The following is a 21,049-nucleotide window of genomic DNA, read 5'->3' on the forward strand; positions in this document are numbered from 1 at the left end:
CATTTCTCATTATTATATTATTATATATTTTCAGGATTCTAAAAGCAACATTCATTTTAAATATAAATATTCAGTAACGTTATAAATGTCTTTATCTTCATTTTAGATCATTTTAATTCATCTTCACGGAATGAAAGTATTAATTTCTTTAAAAAAAAAAAAAAACTAATTTTTATACTTTTACATCTACTACTACTACTAATAAAAAAAAGAAGAAAAGTCAAAAATTCCAATCAACACAGAAATCAGATCAACTTCAGTGTTTAATATTCACACCCGAAAAAAGGACAATAAAAATAAAAATACACTTTTAACAGGCTACAGTCATCACAACCAATGCAATAGAATCTCTTTCCTCTAATGCTGCAAATCAATGTGCTAATAAAATTTTCATCCCGTTTTTTTTTTTTTTTTTTTTTCCTCTCATCCTCGTGTCGTATCACCCCTCTCCCTCGCTCCAGGTGCTGGGGAGGGAACTTAAACGTGGGGGTTTTGCTACAAACCTGAGTCTTAATTACTGAGTTCATGAATTAGACAAAGCCACCCGAGGCTTGATTGAGGATGCCTCTGGTTTTGAATTGCTTTAAAGTACAAAAATAAAGAGTGACCCCGCACGCCTATTCTAAAGCGGTCAGTTCGAAGGCCCCGCTCCCAGCTCCTGTTGCCAAAGAGTTCGGGGTTGTTAGTGTGGAGTGCTAGTGTGATTCACATGGTCCTCCTCAGTTAGGTGGGGCTTTTACAGAACTAAATAACACCTCATAATGACACGCACAGGCCGTTTTGTTGGTTAGGCCTAGACCTTTGTTTTTGGAGGCTAGTGGGGTATTTATGTGGCAGAATCTGAAGGTGGGCTCAAAACAAACCACAAAATAGTGTAAACGCTCTCGATTTGAATCCAGTCCGAACCACGTTATGGCTGACTGGCTGGCTGTGCCTCACTGTGTCTAAATTCAAAGTGTAAAATATGCAGCCACGCATTCGTCTGCATAGTTTTACCACAAAAGGTTTTCTCTACCTTAACGGTAGATGCTGTATGCTATATTTACTAACGTAAGCATGTTATGTAGCGTCTATTTTCTTTGCATATGCTCTGTGCTATGTTATGCTTCACCTGCCCCATTAAATCCTGTGCTATAGCAGATAGATATGTCTATATTAATATCCCTTGTTCTCCGCTTTCCCTTTAATATTAGCTTAATTTGTTTAGTACACTGTCCCTACTAGTGACTATTCCATCTGATCAGTGTCGAGTGATATTTAAAAAAAAATGGAGTGTAAGGGTGTAAAGGAAAAAAGAGGGAGCAAAAGAGGTATCGAGAGGGTTGGGAGTGATTGATCGGTGCATTGGTACACTAAGCATTTGTAACAGGGCGCATTGCACCCACTGACATGGATTTCAAATCTGCACACATGGAAGTTGTCTAAATTTATTCATGATAAAGAATAAGCTCGGCTTTATTAAGGAGTTTTCATCTGTGATATAATGTAAAATGGTGCTGTGCTTTCTGGATTGACACTGTCAACAAGGGTCGATATAGACAAAAGAATGAGCCTGTAACGCTTCCATGTAGTGTGGTGTGTTTGTCTCAGCAGAATGATGACAAAATGCTTGGAAAAAACAAAAAAAAACAGCCAAATTAGGCTGAGCTGTAACACAATGTTGTTAGTAAACAAAAAAAAAAAAGCATCTTGTCATTGAACATAATCAATATATCAATTTTTGCAAACCGATTTGAAAACATGCTTTAAAATGGACAGAAACTGAGCCGTTTAAGACTGTGCCGCCCATATTGAGTCTCTGACTGAGGTTTCATGGGGGAAACAAGCACACGCTCAATCTCAAGTGTCTTTATAAGCCTCAGACAGGAACAGGATGTGACGTGGGTACGCAAACCACAAATCTGAGGGTAGGGAAAAGGCAGAGTAGGAGGAGAAAGGAGGGAAAGAGACGAGAGGGAGGACGATGAGAAAAAGAGAAAGACAGACACACACAGTGGCTCAGGAGTATGGTTGTGGTACCCCAAAACCTGGCCTATAAAGCGGTCTACCTGTGGGTGATTGGGTTGGTGGCCCATGGGGGCCTGTGGGGTAGCTGAACCCTCCATACGGGTATGGAGCGGGGTACGGAGCGGGCGTGGGACCAAACTGCCCAAACGGTGGGGCAGGAAATGGGGCTTGGGTGGGGTATGGGCAAGCGGGAGCACCAAACGCAGGCCTGGGAGCGGAGTAGCCTGTCGATGGAGGGAAGGGAGCACCCTGGCTGGGGTAGGGCTGAAACGCTGTGCTAGGGTTAGTGGTGCCCGCTGTGGAGGCTGAGGGGGGAGCAACGGGGTAGGGGGAGTAGGGGAGAGCAGAACTGGAGGCATTGGAGGGTGCATTGATTTTGGAGCTCTGCTGCTGCTGAGGCTGCTGTTGTTGCCACGGCGATGATGATCCAGCATCCTGATTGGTACAGGGTTGTGATGTCATTGTAGCATCTCCTATCCCTTTGCTTTTTTGGCAGAGAATTTCTTGCAGCTTTTCAATGCGCACTCGTCTCATGTGCGCGAGAGAGCGAAGGGAAAGGAAACGTTCGAGGAAGGAGTCCAGTGATATCGAACCCTCCAGAAACTCATCTGCTAGAACCTGAGAGAAAGAGATTGAGTGATTTTCAAATCCTCACATTGTGGGACAAATTTTATAACATTATGTAATGCTTCAGTAGTTCATAAAACTTTAAATACAAATATACATTAGATTCAAAACTTTGGAAACAGTTACACTTCATATTTTTGAAAGAAACTGTAACTTTTATTCACCTAAGATGAATTGAATTAATCAAATACTAATAAATTACTATTTCAATTATAAAAAAAAAACTGTATTATTCAAGATCTCTGTTCAAAGAATCATATTAAGGATTACATAACAAGATTTTCTTAGTAGACTAGAGTAATGACTGCTCTGGATTGAAGGCTTTGCCAAGAATTACGTGAAATTTAATTTTAAAATATCTTAATAGTAACATGTTTTTATTATAATAAATTAGATTCAAATTCATTTTAGTTATAATAATTTACAATATTAATAGTTTGATTATATTTTGATTAAATTAAATGTTAAATTAAATTTACACTGGTAAACAGAAGAATGCATTTTATTTAAAAACCATAAAAATATCTTGGTGTTTCCAAACTGTTGAATGGTAGTGTATATGAAAATGCAATATATGAGTACATCAAGGTTTCCAGACTTTAGCAATTTAAATATACAGGAACTAATCATTTTTAATATAATTTCAAGATTATATCATATAAAAATGTCAATATTATAAACTTATATAGATTATTTCAGTGCAAAACCGCAAGAGCACAGATCACTTTTTAACCCTGATAACCCTGACAGTTTTACCAGCAGTGAAAACAAACATCAAAATGAAAAAGAAAAGAAAAAGAAAATACATGTTGATCATTAAAAAAAAAAAAAAAAGATGGTGACCCACCTCTGATTCTGCCTCTGTGTTGGCGCCCTCTGTCTGCAGACGAGACAACAGGCCCTCCGGAGACACCTGCCCCATGATACTGTCTGCAAATAGGGAAAGGGGGAGAGAGAGAAACAGAAGTGAGAGAGAACCGGTACATAAATAGGTTGACTTGTATCAGAGTAAGAAATCGAAAAATGAGAACGGTTATGCAAACAACTCAGTTGGCTAGAAATGTGTAATAATTTTAAACAAAGGAAAAAGCAGTAATGAATGAACTGAGAGAAAGAAAGGTGAAAGAGAATACAGAGAAAAAAATAGGCCAGACACATATCTTCTGTGTGATGTAATGTCACAGATGCAAAAAGGGGGAGGGGAGAATGAATCCTAGAACAAAACAAGCTCATAGAACAGCGCTATATGACAAACATATGCGCATATACAGGAATTTCTGGCTGAACAACATGCTCCATTTAGAAACCCAGTAAGAATTTCTGTGTCTGTTCAAAGGTTCATGGCTCTAGGGTGCCTGAAAGTACTATGAAAACTGCAAGTGCACTTTAACTGTAGTGTGAACAAAAGTTGAAAGAACACTGTAATTTTGATTTCACTTAATCATTGCGCTGAAAGCAGTGTGCTAACAATGGAATCTTTCAAAAAAAAAAATAAAAAATCATTCTGCTTTCCCTTTTAGAATATTCAAATGAGTTTCCATATATAACACCGAAACACTTTTTAAAAACTTCCTAAGATGTTTTAATTTTCATTTCAAAAATTTGCCAATATACAACAACAGGACATTAAGACTTTAAGATATACACTTTTTAAATACAGCTAACAAAATAGCAAAAACAGAAGAAAAGAAAAAAAAAAAGATTAAAATAAAGTAAAATAAAAAAAACTCAAGGCTTGCCAATACAATTATTGTTAAGGTATAAAAAGAAATTTGATATTGTTGGTTGGTTGGTTGGTTGGTTGGTTGGTTTGGTAACTTTATAAAAACATGAATTTCAAAAAGGCTATGCAGTTTATAATATATTCAATTTATTTATTTTCTATGACAATCCCAAATTGTTCCTGTTTAAATTGGGAAAATAAAAAAACACATTACCAACATGAGTAATTTCTGGTCAGTGCAAAACTACTCGCTTCTCCTTCTTGGTTTCAGAAAACCTACTCTGAAAACAATCAATTTCTCACCCCCTTCATTTTACATCAATTTACCCAGCATTCATTCCTGCATTCTCTTTGAAACCTTTACTTTTCTAACCCAAATCAATCCCTCTTTTCTCTTACCTCTCAGGACACAGTGCTGTTTGTATTTCTCCCTCACTTCCTCCAGTTCAGTGTATTTCTCCACCAGTCGCGCCCTCTCATTTTCGAGACGGGGCTTCATGTCCAGGTTTTCCTCGGCCAGACTGCGGTTGGCAGCCAGAGCCATCTCCCTCTCCAGCTGAATGTTCTGAATCTGTAGGAGAAGAAAGAAAGTGACACATGTTAGCATCATGGCTGTTTACATGGCAAAAAAAGGTCAGTATCATTCATAAAATTTACATTATATAAAACATTTCAACTTAACATAAGATAGAAAATCTAAAATACATTCAGGTGGTACATTTTGAAACATTCCATGCGAGCATGTTTCTGAATAAAAGCATTTTCTAGCAGCATCATAAAAATTACAATTCAACAGAATAAGCTTAATAGTCAAAGGAACTTTACATGAGAGACATAAAGGAGGAACTTCGCCAATTAATAAAAACCCATGGGTAAGTCTTGAGTGCCCCAGTCTACACCAAGTGAAGACGACTTGATCATGTCTTGATTTGAAATTATGGAAGGTACTTCTTTTTATACTAGGGTTTATTTCATACAGCTTATTTTTATTTTCATCCCATTTTTTCTGCCACTTGTTAGTTATATATAAATTAATCAGAAGGTGGTATTTGATAGTCTGATCCGTGTCTGCTCTCTCATTACCAGTGTGTTGGAACACACAGACATTATGAAGTACACAAGGACAGTCCATCCTCAGCAGGACTGTCAAGACTGAGAAGTTTACTTAGCGATGGCTGTGGTGCGTAGTAGTGGTCATTTCTGTATCAAGCGATCATGAGATTACCGAGATGAATGGATATGACACAATTCAATGTAATGTTTTACGCGGCCTTCACGTGCTGTCTGAAATTTCCTACTTCCCACTTCTAAAGTTTTGATTACGAGCTTGTCACGTTCTTTGTTGCTTCTTTGTCACATGCTTTGTTGCTTGAAAGAACAGGAATCATGGAAGACAACAGGTTTTTTCTTGCCTATTTATTGAGGAAATCTTAGTAAAGCAAAAATGATATTTAGTTTCCCATTCGTTGACAACCATTTATACATTTCCCACACTATCTAGACAATGAGCTTGCTGATGATTTTGGAATTTTGGTCAAAAACAGGCTATTTTCTCTGTGTATAAAACATACATTTTGCTTTAAATAATTATTCATATATGTAAACATGGAATACTTTAACAAGGCGATGAAGCTGTTGTGGAAAAACCCCATGAAGAACAGCAGTCATAGCAGCAATCGCTCTCCCCTCCGCCATGTTTAAAGTCTATGGCCCGCCCAACTTGGAAACTTGGGTATAAAATTATCTCTGAGCTTCCCAGTAGTAAGTACGACTTGAGAGGTCTTCCTAATAGAAAATTCGTATTTACGTTAAAATTCAAATAGCACATAAAGGCAGCATTAACTGTGCTGTGGAAATTAAGGTAACATGTCCAGAACAGCAATATAAACAATATAAAGTCTCAATAATATAAACAAGTTAATCACACCACAGACTACTACTGTGTCACAAAAATAATGCTGTTCAAATAAAAGTTTTACATCATTCCAAACAGCACTTTTTAGCCTTTCAGTGCTGCATTTACTAAAAACATCACACAAAAAATTGGTGTAGAATCCATTTTCACTCAGAAATTGATAATAAATTTGTAAATAATAACAGAGACAGTAAGTAACACAGTGAACTAAGCATAAAATATTTACATTTTGAAAAAATGAATTTTTTTCTTGTAAAACATACTCAAATAATCCTTTTTTACAATTTCAAACAAAAATTTTTTAACAATGCAAGCACAACATCCACTGGCACCAGTGATCTCTACAATCTACTTAGGCTTATGATGCTTGTGGGAAATGCAGCTCTGATTGTTCACTTTTATAGATAAGGGTCAAAAACATCAATCCACTGTAGTGTTTTTTGGGTTTTTTTGAGACTATTCAAAGTTTCTGTACTTAATCTTAATTTTATTTTTGACCAAATCCTTTTAGAAGGCAAATTACAGGTAATCAAGGTAATCAAGATGAGAAAGACAACACATATCTCACATTCATTATGGAAGTACCAATCATTCACAAAAAAAATTTCTCCTCTGCCAAAGCTCTGAAATATCTTTTACGATCTCGTATATTCAAATATTATACATAATAATGTGTAACAGTAGGTTTGACGTTAATGATTCACAAGGCCTTTTAATCGATCCTGACACATATTCTGAATATGTACATATTCAAACTACAAACAGTAGACTTGAGCAGTATGGCAGACAAGGAATAATTTTAGTAGATAAAACTTTGGTCTGTTGGACTACTTATACCAAAAAAACTTGGAAAATGACGCATGAGTCTTAAAAGGGTAGTTCACCCAAAAATGGTGTTAAATTAGGTGTTAATGACCCAACCTCAGGCTATCCAAGATGTAGTAGGTGACTTTTTTCTTCAGTAGAACAGAATAGAAGAGTTTTAGCTGAAACCGTGGTCCTTGGTGATTCATATAATGCAAGTCAATGGCTACAGTCACTTTGGGAGTCAAAAAAATATATACAGACAAAACAAAATGAATACCTGTGGCTCAGGTGGCTTCACTGAGGTCTTAAGAAGTGAAACGATCGGTCTGTGCAAGAAAACGAAACTTTTGATTTATTAGCAGCTATAGGGAAATAACGAAAATAATACCAAAGTGCAGTAAACTGTTTTGAGTGTTTATAATTAAGACAATACATTAAAATAATATGGTAAGAAATACCGGTTTGCAACATCAAGCAGCATAATGAGCTGTTTTGTACAGCTAAAAAAACTGCCAAATGACACCAGAAGCCACACACATTAAATTTACAAATGGCCACGCCCGCTCTTACCTGTAAAGTAAGATGGATATAGGTTGCGGCATCCAGGATAAACAGAAGTAAGTACCATTATGATGAACAATACAACACACTCGTCCTCCTTCTCTGTTGTAAACAAACACAGTGTCAGCTCACGTGTGAGGTTGATCCCGCACATACGTCATTATGCGACAGGAAGCTCGCGCTCCAAACTGCCATGAACCGCCAGAACTGTTTGCCGAGGTTGTGGATTACAGGTAATATTGTTGTAAATAATGTTGAGTTTCTCGCACAGACCGATCATTTCACTTTTTACGACCCCAATGTATCGTCAGGAGCCACGTGTGTTAATTTTGTTTTGCCTGTATATATTTTTTGGACTCCCAAAGTGACAGTAGCCATTGACTTGCATTATATGAATCACCAAGGACCACGGTTTCGGTTAAAAATATTCTCTTCTGTTCTACTGGGGAAAAAAACACTCCTACACTTTGGATGGCCTGGAGGGTGAGTCAATTAACAGCAAAGTTTCATTTTTGGGTAAACTATCCCTTTAAGAAGTACTGCTAAGGTACTTTATGGGGCTCTTTTTGTTTTGTTTTTTGGAGCCTGGACACTATTCACTTTCATTGCATAGAAGAGAGGATCTCCTTTTATGTTCCACGGAGGAAGCAAAATGATGTGGGTTTGGAACAACATAAGTGTGAGTAAATAATGACAGAATTTTCATTTTCGGGTGAATTATGCCTTAAACAAAGATCAGTTATCATCATCATCTTACCTCATCAGACTCCAGTGCCATAGACTCCACCCGCTCCGAGTTGTCCAGCAAATTCTGCAACTCGGACTGGCTGAGGTCTTGAAGCTTCTCCATTGATTTGCTAGGCCAGCTGAAGATCAACAGAAATGTTTACTAATGCGTGCTAATAATTTACTTATTACATTACAGTCAGCTTATCATATTCATAAGGCCAGCATACAATTGACATCTCATACAGTACTGTGTTCCACAGAAGGAAAGCAAGTCATACAGGTTTGGAACAACATGAATGTTAAATGTTGGCAGAATTTTAATTTTGGATCCTTTTAAGTTGAACTATACTGTCAGTGAATACTTGCTAAGTGTCATTTGGACATGAAACTACTACTGGAAGACTTGATAATCTGAACCATTTATAGCAGTCATCTGTCATTCAGACAGTACATGTAACAGTGGACTACTTAAAAGTATTGCGAAGAATTGTGCCATTGGAACTAAGACTAACTCTAACTGCTTGTTATATATTAAAAGAACAGATCCAATACTTACAAGGTACAAGCAAATCAAAGTCCTCTCCTCAGGGTGCTCATGGAAAAACATCAAACTTAATTGGAAGCGAGTGACGTCAAGATGTAGACGGAAGCGCTGAGACTGACAACTACCTCGCGAGCGTCTCTAGCGATAAAACCCGCTTTGAGCGAGGAACACGTACGACACAGTATCGGTACGAGGTGTCGCGCGTTATATAGCGCGACAGAGTAGAAAAATGTGCGAGAAATTATTCCTGGAGACTGGAATCTCCTCGCGGTTAGCTGGACGGCTAGCTCACTTAAAAGAGAGCAGTTGGGCAAGGCGGAATGCTATTCAATACAAAACGGCGTCGGACGAAATAACAACTCAGAAAGACATAATAATATGTGTCCGGTAAAACAGTATCGATGTCAGTTAGAGCAAAATAGTACAAATAAAGGTTAATTAACGGGGTATATTCCTATTCTTAAGGGAAAGTTTCACTTCTCGTTGACAGATATCGCGGCCATCTTTGGATGAGACCATTATCGATTTTGTCAAGGGACGTGAGATATCTTTAAAATACAATAAAAACAATATTTACCTTTCTTGTCTGGAAAATCACATATAGTTTTAGAGTAATGCTTAAATAACTGTATAAAGGTTTTATAGTGCAGACAATTGAAAGGCATTCTCATATTTTCGTGAAAATAGCATTATGCTCCCCTATCTTTGACATTATATGGTGTGGTCCTACGTTCAGCGGCTCTGAGCTGACTGAAAGGGAAACCCCGATGTGACGGGAATATTCCATATGTGACATGGCAGTAGGGTTGGTCCTAATATTTCACCACACAGACAACTATTATTTTTTTTTATATAAAAGTTTAATATTAGTAAGATGTTGGGTTTGAAGAATTGTCTCACATATTTACATATATAAACACTAAAGAGACACCCATAGTAGAAAATCATTTCCAGCTGCATATTTTTAGTTTTTTGCATATTCGATTACATCCATTGGTCTTTTTTGTGATTTTATTAGTTTTCAGGGTTTCATTAGCAAAAGACCATCATTGCAGGTTGTAATGGCAACACGTTTTACGATAAAAATTAAAGGTAGCAATTAAACTTACATTTTGAGTTAGGCTATAATGGGTTAAATGCGGTGTATAGCAAGCTACTGTCTCCAGTTTCACAAAACTTCCAAATCTGTACTTTGTATATGACAATAGGCTATTTAAGGAAAAAACAAGGACAATAGCAATGATAATGTTTTAGAGCAGTCTAATAATTAAAATTGCTCCTACATAAAATGAACAAAGAGATGTGTATGGTATATGTACATGTGATCTCAGTGTATTCTTAGTCCTTTAAATGCAGAAAATGTTAGGAAACAATGAAGAACCAAAGCTGCAATATCATAAAACAACAGCTGCCCAGAGATCGCTTTGTAAAAGCCCTGTCAAAACAACAACAAAAAAAGATTTAATGAGTTTACAGTAAAAATTTGAAGTTTATATTTAGCAAAAAACATAAGAGTATTTGATAATATGTGATTTTTGGCCTAAATACATTCTCCATTAAAGGATTAGTTCACTTTCAAACTAAAATTTCCTGATAATTTACTCACCCCCATGCTATCCAAGTATTTCTTTCTTCAGTCGAAAAGAAATTAAGGTTATTGATGAAAACATTCCAGGATTTTTCTCCATATAGTGGACTTTAATGGAGCCCAAACGGTTGAAGGTCAAAATTACAGTTTACAGCGATCCCAGACGAGGAATAAGGGTCTTATCTAGAGAAACCATCTCTCATTTTCTAAATTTTTTTTTACATTTTATAAGTTTTAACCATAAATGCTCATCTTAAACTAGCTCTCTTCTTCTTCTCTATTTGAATTCCGGCAGTGTAGACGCTGCTAAGTGTATTATTGCCCTCCACAGGTCAAAGTTTGAACTAAATTGTCATACAATATGCTAGTGCAAGTATATAACAATTAGTTCAAACTTTAACCTGTGGAGGGCAGTAATACACTTAGCAGCGTCTACACTGCCGGAATTCAAATAGAGAAGAAGAAGAAGAAGAGAGCTAGTTCAAGATGAGCATTTATGGTTAAAGGTGCTCTAAGTGATCCTGGGTGGAGTAACTTCCTGTTTATGTTCGAAGTGTTGTCAAACAAAACAGAGGATAGCTAGACCCTCCGTTCCATGCTTCCTGAAACAGTCATGAATGCGCATTTAAAATCATTCTTGTTGGTTATTGGCTGGAGCATGTTTATTATGTTTTTTGGTTCAGGCTGCACCAGTTTGTTTTTATTGCCGTTTTCGGAGCTTGTGGTGACTACAGAGACCGCGTTTTTTTACAGTGTGTTCAGGGGACAGGCAGCTAGCGGATAGTGAGGAGATGTTTGCTGTATGTGACAAAAAATGTTTTGGCCTAAAAACGCGTGACATCACTTAGAGCACCTTTAAAATGTTTAAAAATTATTATTATTATTATTTTTTTTTTTTTTTTTTGAAAATGAGCAATGGTTTCTCTAGATAAGACCCTTATTCATTGTCTGGGATCGTGTAGAACATTTTGAAGCTGCAATGAAACTAATGTTGACCTTCAACTGTTTGGGCTCCATTGAAGTCCACTATATGGAGAAAACTCCTGGAATGTTTTCATAAAAACCTTAATTTCTTTTCGAATGAAGAAAGAAAGACATGAACATCTTGAATGACATGGGGGTGAGTAAATTTCAGGAAATTTTAATTTGAAAGTGAACTAATCCTTTAATGCTGAATAAAATAATGCAATTCACAGGGTTTTTGTCTTCTTTTTTTTGTGTAACTGACTAATAGCAGGATCAATCAATGATTTGCACTTACTTGAAAAACCTTTTCTGGACAACTAAAATATGATTCATTTGGGCAAGGACGGAGGACTGGAGAGTTACTTGTGGCATAACCGTACAGAACAAGACCAATCAGTGTCCCCACCAGGCCAGCAATACCAGAGATCAGACAGTATTTTAGCTTATAGGGAGAAAACAACATTATTGCTTATTACTGTATATGTTGGAATAATCCACACCCAAACGAAGAACATAGTGAACTTACCAGTGCTCTCCTAGGAGTTCTTTCAGATGCCATTCCAAAGGATCCAGCAAGCACAGACTAATTAGAGAGAGAGAGAGAGAGAGAGAGAGAGAGAGAGAGAGAGAGAGATAAAAACATCAGAATTAAAAGGAAAAGGTCACTGGGACATATGAAATGTTTATTTTATGTAAATGTTTTTTTTGTGTGTTTATTTTATATATTTTGTGTTTGTTTTTCATTTTGGCAAATCATAAGACTATAACGATCATTCAAAACATAACAACTACAGTATCGTAGTTATTAAATAAACATACCACAGAACCAATACAGAGGGGGCACACAAACATATATTTCATATCAATGCTGATGCTGTAAGTTGGTACAGTCAGGAGGAGCTGGAACAAACCTAGTAATATTGCCATAACCTAGAGAGGGAAAAACAATGGTGAGGAAAACAATTTCAAACAAATGTTCAACAACAAAACATCTCAAAGAAAACTGTTACAGTGAGTAAGATACTGTTATCTCTCTTCCTTAATGACAAAAAAAAAAAAAAAACTGGCCCACATCCACTTACTGCCACCACTTCAGGGTCATGAAACTTGAACAGACGTTGAAATTTGGGAGGATCTGAGTCAGCAGACTGTGTTTGAGTGCTTGACATCTTCAACAGCCCACTAAAAGTCAACCGAGGGAGTGAAAAATAGGGACATTTCAAAGTTCAGATTATAATGGCTCCCTACAGTCTGAGATAATAGTGAGAGAGTTAGTATGAAACATGATCTGATCCCCCTGGAATAATGGAACGTTTTGCGGGAATACAGATGCTGTTGGAGAAAAACATGTTTGTGAGGAGAGGAAGTGGGCGGATAGAATACAGAAAATGTGGCTGGAGAGAAGAGCAGCACAGCTTGATACAATTCTGATTACTCAACAGCACTGCAGAGGAAGAAAAAAAAACTTTAGTACACTACATTCATTTCCTTAAGGGGGCTGGACTGCCCAGATGTTCAAAACAGCTCCTTCCTTTTTATTTGTACAGCATAAAATCACAAATAGGCATGATAACCTGGGCCGCATTAATGCACGCGGGCTTTCCTGGGCTTAAGCCGGAAAAAATACAACCGCATTTTATAATGTGATGACTGTCCCTTTAACATCGGTTTGCGTTGAATACATGTGCGGTCCTGCGCGTGAAGTGCCGCGTCTAGCAGCAAGCAACTCACAGAACCAGTATCTGGACAACACGGACAGACCCAGTGGCGCTGCCTGTGTGTGCGTTCACTCATAGGGCTCGTTCACACAGAACGCGTTTTTGCTTTGAAAAACGCGAGACGCGGGCAGTGGAATGGGGGAAACCGCAAGGTCTCGAGACGCTTTTTAAAGCTTTTTTTTTTTACTGATTTTAACTTAGCTGAACTGATTCATGGCTTTAGAACGCCATGTCATGCGCGAGATGTGCTTCCTTTTTACACTTTATTTGCTTCAATTTCAGAACACTGATTATTATTTAAATAAGATTTGTATTGTATTACAGTGATGATAAAAGAGAACTGAAATCGAATGCATTTCTGATTTGTTTATAGGCCTATATATGTCTGCTGCATGACACTTATTTTTAATTATGCAACTTTGCGGCAAAACGAATCGATAAACGCGACCAGCTGGATATAAACTAATGCAAATAGATGGTAACAATCATGACATTAAACATTTGGATGGAACTTGCGTGTGTAAGTAATTTTTGCCTTAAAGAATGAATTGATTCTGAACTGCCGAAATGAGTCTTCAGCAATTCCAGTCTCACTTCCTGTTACAAACCTACATAACAATGTAAAAAATTGCGTAATGGCAGTAGGTTGCTCACGAACAACATCTATTTTGACCCGCCTTCAAACACTGAGACTGGAAGACTGAGACTTCATGTCAACAACAATTCTCATTTCAGAGGCTGCGTCCTCCGGAGCTCGCATTTGAAGGCTGCATGCATAATTAAGGATGTCTTATTTAAGAAAAGTAACCATAATAAAATTGATGGTTATTCCTCGTGAGGTGCAAAATGCTGTATTTTCTTTCTTACTTTGCAATCCAACGGTTGTTTTTCTTAAATGAGCCGGCCTCAATACAGCCTTCAAATGCAACCTCCGGAGGATGCAGCCTTCGAAATGAGTAGCCTGTACAAATAGTTCAGACTATGTGCCAATATGTAGTTCATGCAGTGATAATTATATTTTATAACAGACCTATAGGTTCGGATTTTTTGGTAATGGCATTTATTCATGCAAAATAAAAGGCTGATAACTTTCACTTTGTGATTAAGAGGATTGAGTGAATTTAGGTAATAGTTCTGGTGGATGAAGGGCCCCTTGTAGTCTTAAAGATGATAAAGAGGATCTTTTCGTTGACTGAGAAACCAAAGACTGTTACTGAGTTTTTTAAATGAGCGCATGCGTAAGAACAACCCCCCTTCCTTTCGATGGAACGCCTCCCAAAATTCGTGCACGAGTATTGGAACACGAGTGTTTACCACCGGCATTTGCTGTATCGTGTTAGTGGATTCATTATGTCGGACTCACCGCAGGTAACTCATAATCTGCAGTTGTTATTCCTGTCTCCGGACAAAAACATCGCATGCGGCGCCTGTGGAGTGTGGAAAGTTACTGGAGCGCGCAGCCGCGCACGTCTCTCACAAGGAACGTCATGGCAGTGATTGACAAGCCAGAGGGCCAATCGTTTACGTGATGATCGCGTAAACGATTGGCTGATGTTTTTAAGGCCCTACCTCGTGCACAGATGATGTATATTAATATTATTACTTTTAGTGCACCTAATAAATAGTCTTTTATCAGTTAGTAAAGACAGTTTCAAGTAATATTGCAAAAATGTATAAAACAAAACATCCTCTTTAGCACCTTTAATGCGGCCCTGATGATAACCACTGCAAACCACTGCACACTTCAAGTGCACTCTTTTAGTTTCAGACATCAGCATGAAATACATTCATGAATATGCTTGTATATGATATTGATGATAACTATGTCTAATCAAATGTAATTTCCTTTAAAATAATGCACGAGCGACTCACCTCGAATGTAGTTTCTGCGAATTCTAGAAAGCTCGTGGCAGAGAGGAACAGAGCTGTTTATGAAGTGATCGAAAACACATAAAAGCTCCTATTGGGGGAAGGGGGCTGGACAGACCCCTTTTCTTTGCAATGCTTGCATAAAAACGCAAGGGAGGGTCTAACTCTTTTTCTATTCAAGAAAGAAAGAAGACTAGACATTTTATTTGGAATTATTGCGCACTTACAGACGAGGTTGCTCAACAGGAGAAGAAAAGGGTCCTGCCATCACACTACAAACAGCTCAAAGAATCGCCTAGAGTCCTTTTAGTTTTATAGGTCAGCCTTTCTCAGTCATTCATGCGGAATTTCGCCCTGCGTTTGCATTCGCTCTGAGTTTGTTGTACTTAAAAGTGTCTACTTAACTGTAACTTTAAAAACGTGTCGCAATTGTTATCCCTTGTTACAAACCTAACTTACTTGAAACGAAGGATGACTTTGACAGTGTCGACGGACCTGTCTGTGAACACTGGCCCAAGTCAGGTAGAGGAAAAGTTGGAAGACAAACAAAAAGCTCTACGGGAGAGCATCGAGAAGGGGGAGCCCAAAATATTCGGGGTGAGTGAACGTCGTGTTATGGCTTCATTAATCCTAAAGGGCTCCGCACAGATTCTCACACGACGTGTTCTGGCATAACTCACATCTTCTTCTTTCTTTTTTTTTTTAAAGAGACGTATAGTAAACTTTGGGGTTTCTTTTCGGTGGTAATTTTATGAATTAACTTCACAAAGCAAGTGTCTTTATTCTGTTACAGGGGAAAGACCAATACATTTGCTTACAGCAAAAAATAATGTGTGCAAATATTTGGATAATTTTACTTATTTCCAATTTATCTTCCATTCTTGTTTCCTTGCTCTTTGCACCTTGTCCTGAGACCCAGAAAAAAAAAAGTTTTTTGAATTTAGTATTTTTTCACATCATTGTTTAGAGCATTAGAAACAAATGAAAAAAATGCATATGCTATGTCCTCTGTAGTGGACACAAGGACTAAGTTGTATAAAAAATAAAATGACATGAAAGGCAAAAACAATGGGATTTTTTATTATTATTCACCAATCAAATTTTAGGCTTCAGCATTTTTTTTTTTTTTTTTTTTTTTTTTTTTTTTTTTTACGAAACTTTGTATAAAGATGATTCTCAACTATGTTATGAAAGATATAATGGAATGAATTGATATACCATTTTACTTTATGTAATATGTGGGTAATATAGCCATACATGGGTTTTCCCATTCAATACAATGCATCTATACATAATATCTATACATAATGTATATAATTTGCATATTAATGTGTAACATGTAATGAAATGTGGTGTAATAATGGGAGTAATAATTGGAAACATTTTCATAATAATATCTAATAATTAATAGGAATATTGATATATAATTTATTTCATTATTAACTTGTTGTGTCTCCCAAAATGCCTGATAAACATGATTTATGTCCTATAGTGTCCTCTACAGAGGACATGTATAAAATCGATGTCCTATTTCATAACAGAAAGTCGTATTTTAATTTGAAAACCCATAATATTTTCTTGAGATGTTGATTTATGACAAACAATTTGAAAATTAGTCAGATGTAAATGATAATAAGTTATAACAAAATATCATATTTCCATAAGGGTGTTAAATTTGATCACTAAATTTAGGGAGTGGTCATGGTGAAACCTCCGAACATTTGGTATCTCTGAAAAGCCCTGAATGTGCAGGACATTTAGATTTAAAACTGTGACATCATGTATGATGTCAGAGAAAATCACAAAAATATAATGTCCACTACAGAGGACAAAATTCTATTCCTGGGTCCCAGGAGGATATCTGTATAAAGTATAATCCTAAATAATATCTTTATAGTCCTCCAAATCTTGGTATCACTTTACAATAAGGTTCATTAGTTAACATTAGTTAACTACATTAGTTAACATGAACTAATAATGAACTTCACTTCTACAGCATTTATTAATCTTTGTTAATGTTAATTTCAACATTTACTAATACATTATTAAAATCTTGTCAACATTAGTTAATGCAGTGTGAACTAACATGAACAAACAATGAACAACTGTATTTCCATTAACTAACTTTAACAAAGATTAGTAAATACAGTAACAAATGTATTGCTCATGGTTAGTTCATGTTAGTTAATACATTAACTATTGTTTAACTAATGAACCTTCTTGTAAAGTGGTACCCAAATCTCTTAGGGCTCATGATTCAGGGAACATGGAAATTTAGAACACAAACAGGACACAGTATAAGCCTTTACAGTAGAATTTTATTAAATTCTGATTCTTTATTTTCAGTATGGCCATCACTACTTCTGGTCCCCTGTCCATTTTTACAATTTTAAATCACGGCCATTTTGCCTACTAGACCAATTATACCTTACAGGTATTTATGTTTATGTTAAACAATATTTCTTAAGAAAATATAAATTTAAAACTAAAAATCCATGTAGTATATTAATTATAAAACAGATAATTCCTGTCTTGGCTTCTGATGGGTCAATACGGTGTTCCAGCATGGAGACAGGAGACCATTTTGTATTATGAATTGAAGGGATTGCATGACTACATTCACAATTTAGCATGACAACTCATACAACTATTGCTTAACCCTCTGGTGCTCTTCGTGTGGTGGTCAAAAATGACAGAAAAAAATATATATATTCTTTCATTTAAATGATTTTACTATATTTTATTTAGCCATAAATCTAAACAAGCTGTGTTTCAAATTTGAGAGTGATATCTCAAAAAATTTGCTTTTAGTAAGATTTTGTTTGGGTGAAGTACCAAACATTTCCACTAGATAAAAATTTGTCTCCCATTCATTTCCAATGCAGGCTACGTCCGAAAGCTTAATAATGCTGCCTTCGAAGGGAGCATTCCAAGGTAGGACGGCATCAAGGCATGTCCAAATCCAATATTACTTCCTGTCTCCTGAGATACCTTCATCTGATCAATTTTTGAAAGCAGCATGCCTTTGATATCCCACAATCATGTGCTTTCCATTCTGACAGTTGACCTAAAAAATAAAGATGGTGTCTGAAAGTTGCAGTTGGTGGTCATTTTTTGTGTAAATGTACGTTTTCCACTTCTGATGTCATTTCTAGTGAGAAATTACTATTGTAGAACTTAAATATTTGCTTAGTTATCACCAAAGCTCACTCAGCCTATCATTAAACCGATGCACCGATTCAGAAGCTGCCTGCAAAGTCATTGCCTGATAGAGCAGTGAGGAAACAAGTCTTTAAGTAAGTTTTCAGGCTCAGCCATGGTCATTTTTGACCACAAGGAGAAGTGTGACTATTTTATTCAGGACCATTTAACCTTTTTGAATCATGTCCATGTCAATTTTTTTTTCACATAGTGCCAAAACCTTTACCAAGTTTTGTACCATTCCGATGAAGTGTGTGTTTGTGTGTATAAATAAATAAATATATATATATATATATATATATATATATATATATATATATATATATATATATATATATATATATAAAAAGTAAAACTTTTCTGTCAGAAATGACAAAAGAGCACCAGATGGTTAACAGTGAAAAATGTGCTAACATATATTTAGAAAAATTACAACATCGCACCTTAATAGCAACTAAAATTGATTGAAGTTTCATGTCACCTGAATTAGATTACAAAAACCTAAGTTATATTTATGCATAAAGTTCCTACTGAGTTATTTCTTTTGCTTTTTCTGTCTCTCAAAGGTCTCTCAGATAGTATTAGGATTGCTGATCATCTCCTATTCTATACCTCTGCTCTCTGCTGAGGCCACAATGCTGCTTAACTTTGGAGTGCCATGGTGGAGTGGCCTTATGGTAATATTACACTAGTAAGCCTAGGACGTAATGGTTATGTATTAAGGTGATAACAAAGTATTAAGTGTAAAGTATACTGTATAACCACCAACCATTGTGTCCTCTTTTTTCCAAACAGTTTGTCATTTCAGGTGCAGCTGCAATAGCAGTGGAAAAAATTGCCACCATTAAGACAGTGAGTTTGAATTTACAACAGGACAGACTAACAAGCAATGTTAGAGCATAATCTAGATATAGCATATAAAGTTAGTGTATTATAATGTAATTCAGTTATGACCAATAATCAAATACAAATGCTCCACAACAGCAGGCATATTCATGTAAAGTTTCTGTCAGCAAAATCTAATTCACTTGTTTAAAATGACAAAAATGATTAAAGTTGCTCTTGTCTTTAGGTCTCTGTTTGCTTGGCAGTCTCTGTTGTGACCATAATCATCTCAGTTATTGCACTTATCCTGTACTATGTTGACATTATTTCCAATCCGACAACCAGATGCCAACAGGGACCAGACCACTTGTGCGATCACCATCATTATGCCACTGTATGGATCTCAAACCCTATATATAAGAGTTCTATTATGTTATATTAAGTATGAAAAGACAATTAAACAGTTGTATATTGTAGTAAGGACTCTTTCTTCAAAACAGAAATTCAGCACAGGAGTGAAGATAACCATCTCAATGGTCAATATTGTCCAGACAGCACTGTCCTCTACTTTCGCAGTTATGCTGTATAATCAGAGGAGGAACTTTACAGGCTATACGGTAAGAGAAATAAAAAATAGTTTATTTTATTGTTTTAAAAATATGTTGTTTAAAAAGTTTAATATGGAAACAATAATCTTCTCACAAACATTATGAAATGTTGTGTTATATTTATAAGTGTTTTAAACGTATAGTTTGCTAACCATATGGATTTCTCTCTCTTTCTCTCAGACTGTGAGTGAATGACATCCTGCTTAGGATGCTGATCATCCCATGTATGACATTTGTATGATTTGTACCCCCGTGTATGACATTTTTGGATTTAAATCAGAGGTCCTTAAACTATATCCACTTCATATACATGTACGTGTTTTTTCTTGTAACCAATGCTTATATGTGCAAGAATGCAATGCACTGAAATATTGTATATTAAGTGAAAGTGAATTGAAAGTGAATTGTATATTTTTTATCTAATATCATTAAAATAAACATCTAAACATTCCTTTTATTGAAGTTACATTTCAAGTTTAAAAGAGATATTTTGTGGTTTTATTTTACAATTTAGAACAGCACAGTATGATGTTCTGCTCATTTCAGCTTCTCCAGCTAAATCTTTAGCCATTTTCAAGAAACAGCTAAAGATGCATTTTTTTTTAAATCAACATTTGACCTATTACACCTTCTATTCTATTTCTAATCTATTGTAATGAATTTTACAGTAAAAGACCCAAGGACCAGATATGATGAATGGAAATTTTACTGAATAGAATAGTTTGCATCAGCAGAATACTGCTTCAGTACTCACAAAGAGTTCATAGGCCGCTCTCCGTACAATCACATTTCCACAGCAATTAAACCTTACACCAGTCACTAAACTACCTCATTACTTAAGATTAAATGATTCTGATTGGCTAAGAAATAGATACACTTAGAAAATGTCCACACATGGGCTGATAGGCAGAAGCATATTTCCATCCGGATGACACTGAGACCATGGTTTAGGCATCTAACTAGGCCTATCTATAAAAAAAAAAAAAAAAAAAAACTTGCTACGTGTAGGCTAGAATGACTTGTCACAACACTTATTGTTGGCTACATATTGCCCTATATTGTCGTTTCGATTGCTTCTAATGTTCTGATAAATGATTACAGGTATGTAAATGTTCGCTAAGTTGCTAGAAAACAAGACAGTTTCTTTTCAATGCAATTCGTCAGTCACATAACAAGACCTTTTTGTCTTATCTTTCTATCTAATAACGTTATGTGATATATTCGCGACGGGAGTTCTGAGTTTTAAGGCTGATTTTAAAAATGTAGCATTGCCAAATTCCACGATAAAAATCCTGACACACGAAATATTAGTCAAAGCAAAAAGTAAAATAAATAAACTGATTAAAATAAAATAAAGTTTT

The 21,049-nt window shown here is 36.1% G+C and overlaps 3 protein-coding genes across 5 annotated transcripts; 1 reads left to right on the forward strand and 2 right to left on the reverse strand.

Moving 5' to 3' along the window:
* Positions 1–245: 245 nt before the first annotated feature.
* vps37c (VPS37C subunit of ESCRT-I) lies at positions 246–9,600 on the reverse strand. Of its 2 annotated transcripts, XM_048196881.1 has the most exons (7): positions 8,926–9,600; positions 8,398–8,506; positions 7,650–7,742; positions 7,357–7,405; positions 4,757–4,928; positions 3,482–3,564; positions 246–2,625 (listed from the first exon to the last, which is right to left on the reverse strand). In XM_048196881.1, exons 2-7 carry the CDS (start codon positions 8,400–8,402, stop codon positions 1,999–2,001), a joined length of 1,029 nt encoding a protein of 342 aa, XP_048052838.1. In that variant the 5' UTR covers positions 8,403–8,506; positions 8,926–9,600; the 3' UTR covers positions 246–1,998. The 2 variants fall into 2 exon arrangements, with proteins under 2 accessions (XP_048052838.1, XP_048052839.1); XM_048196882.1 differs by lacking the exons at positions 7,357–7,405; positions 7,650–7,742.
* tmem176 (transmembrane protein 176) lies at positions 8,056–20,139 on the forward strand. Of its 2 annotated transcripts, none has more exons than XM_048196902.1 (6): positions 8,056–8,319; positions 18,822–18,932; positions 19,051–19,107; positions 19,328–19,474; positions 19,581–19,697; positions 19,869–20,139. In XM_048196902.1, the coding sequence occupies exons 1-6, from the start codon at positions 8,272–8,274 to the stop codon at positions 19,881–19,883; spliced, it is 495 nt and encodes a 164-aa protein (XP_048052859.1). In that variant the 5' UTR covers positions 8,056–8,271; the 3' UTR covers positions 19,884–20,139. The 2 variants fall into 2 exon arrangements, with proteins under 2 accessions (XP_048052859.1, XP_048052858.1); XM_048196901.1 differs by lacking the exon at positions 8,056–8,319 and adding an exon at positions 15,262–15,651.
* Positions 9,755–15,196, reverse strand: si:dkey-9i23.16 (uncharacterized protein LOC571915 homolog). Its single transcript, XM_048196913.1, has 6 exons — positions 15,058–15,196; positions 12,550–12,649; positions 12,287–12,397; positions 11,994–12,050; positions 11,763–11,909; positions 9,755–10,348 (listed from the first exon to the last, which is right to left on the reverse strand). The coding sequence occupies exons 2-6, from the start codon at positions 12,634–12,636 to the stop codon at positions 10,241–10,243; spliced, it is 510 nt and encodes a 169-aa protein (XP_048052870.1). The 5' UTR covers positions 12,637–12,649; positions 15,058–15,196; the 3' UTR covers positions 9,755–10,240.
* Positions 20,140–21,049: the final 910 nt, after the last annotated feature.

The sequence above is a fragment of the Megalobrama amblycephala genome, linkage group LG7, assembly GCF_018812025.1.
Source record: "Megalobrama amblycephala isolate DHTTF-2021 linkage group LG7, ASM1881202v1, whole genome shotgun sequence".
NCBI classification, from domain to species: Eukaryota; Metazoa; Chordata; class Actinopteri; order Cypriniformes; family Xenocyprididae; genus Megalobrama; species Megalobrama amblycephala.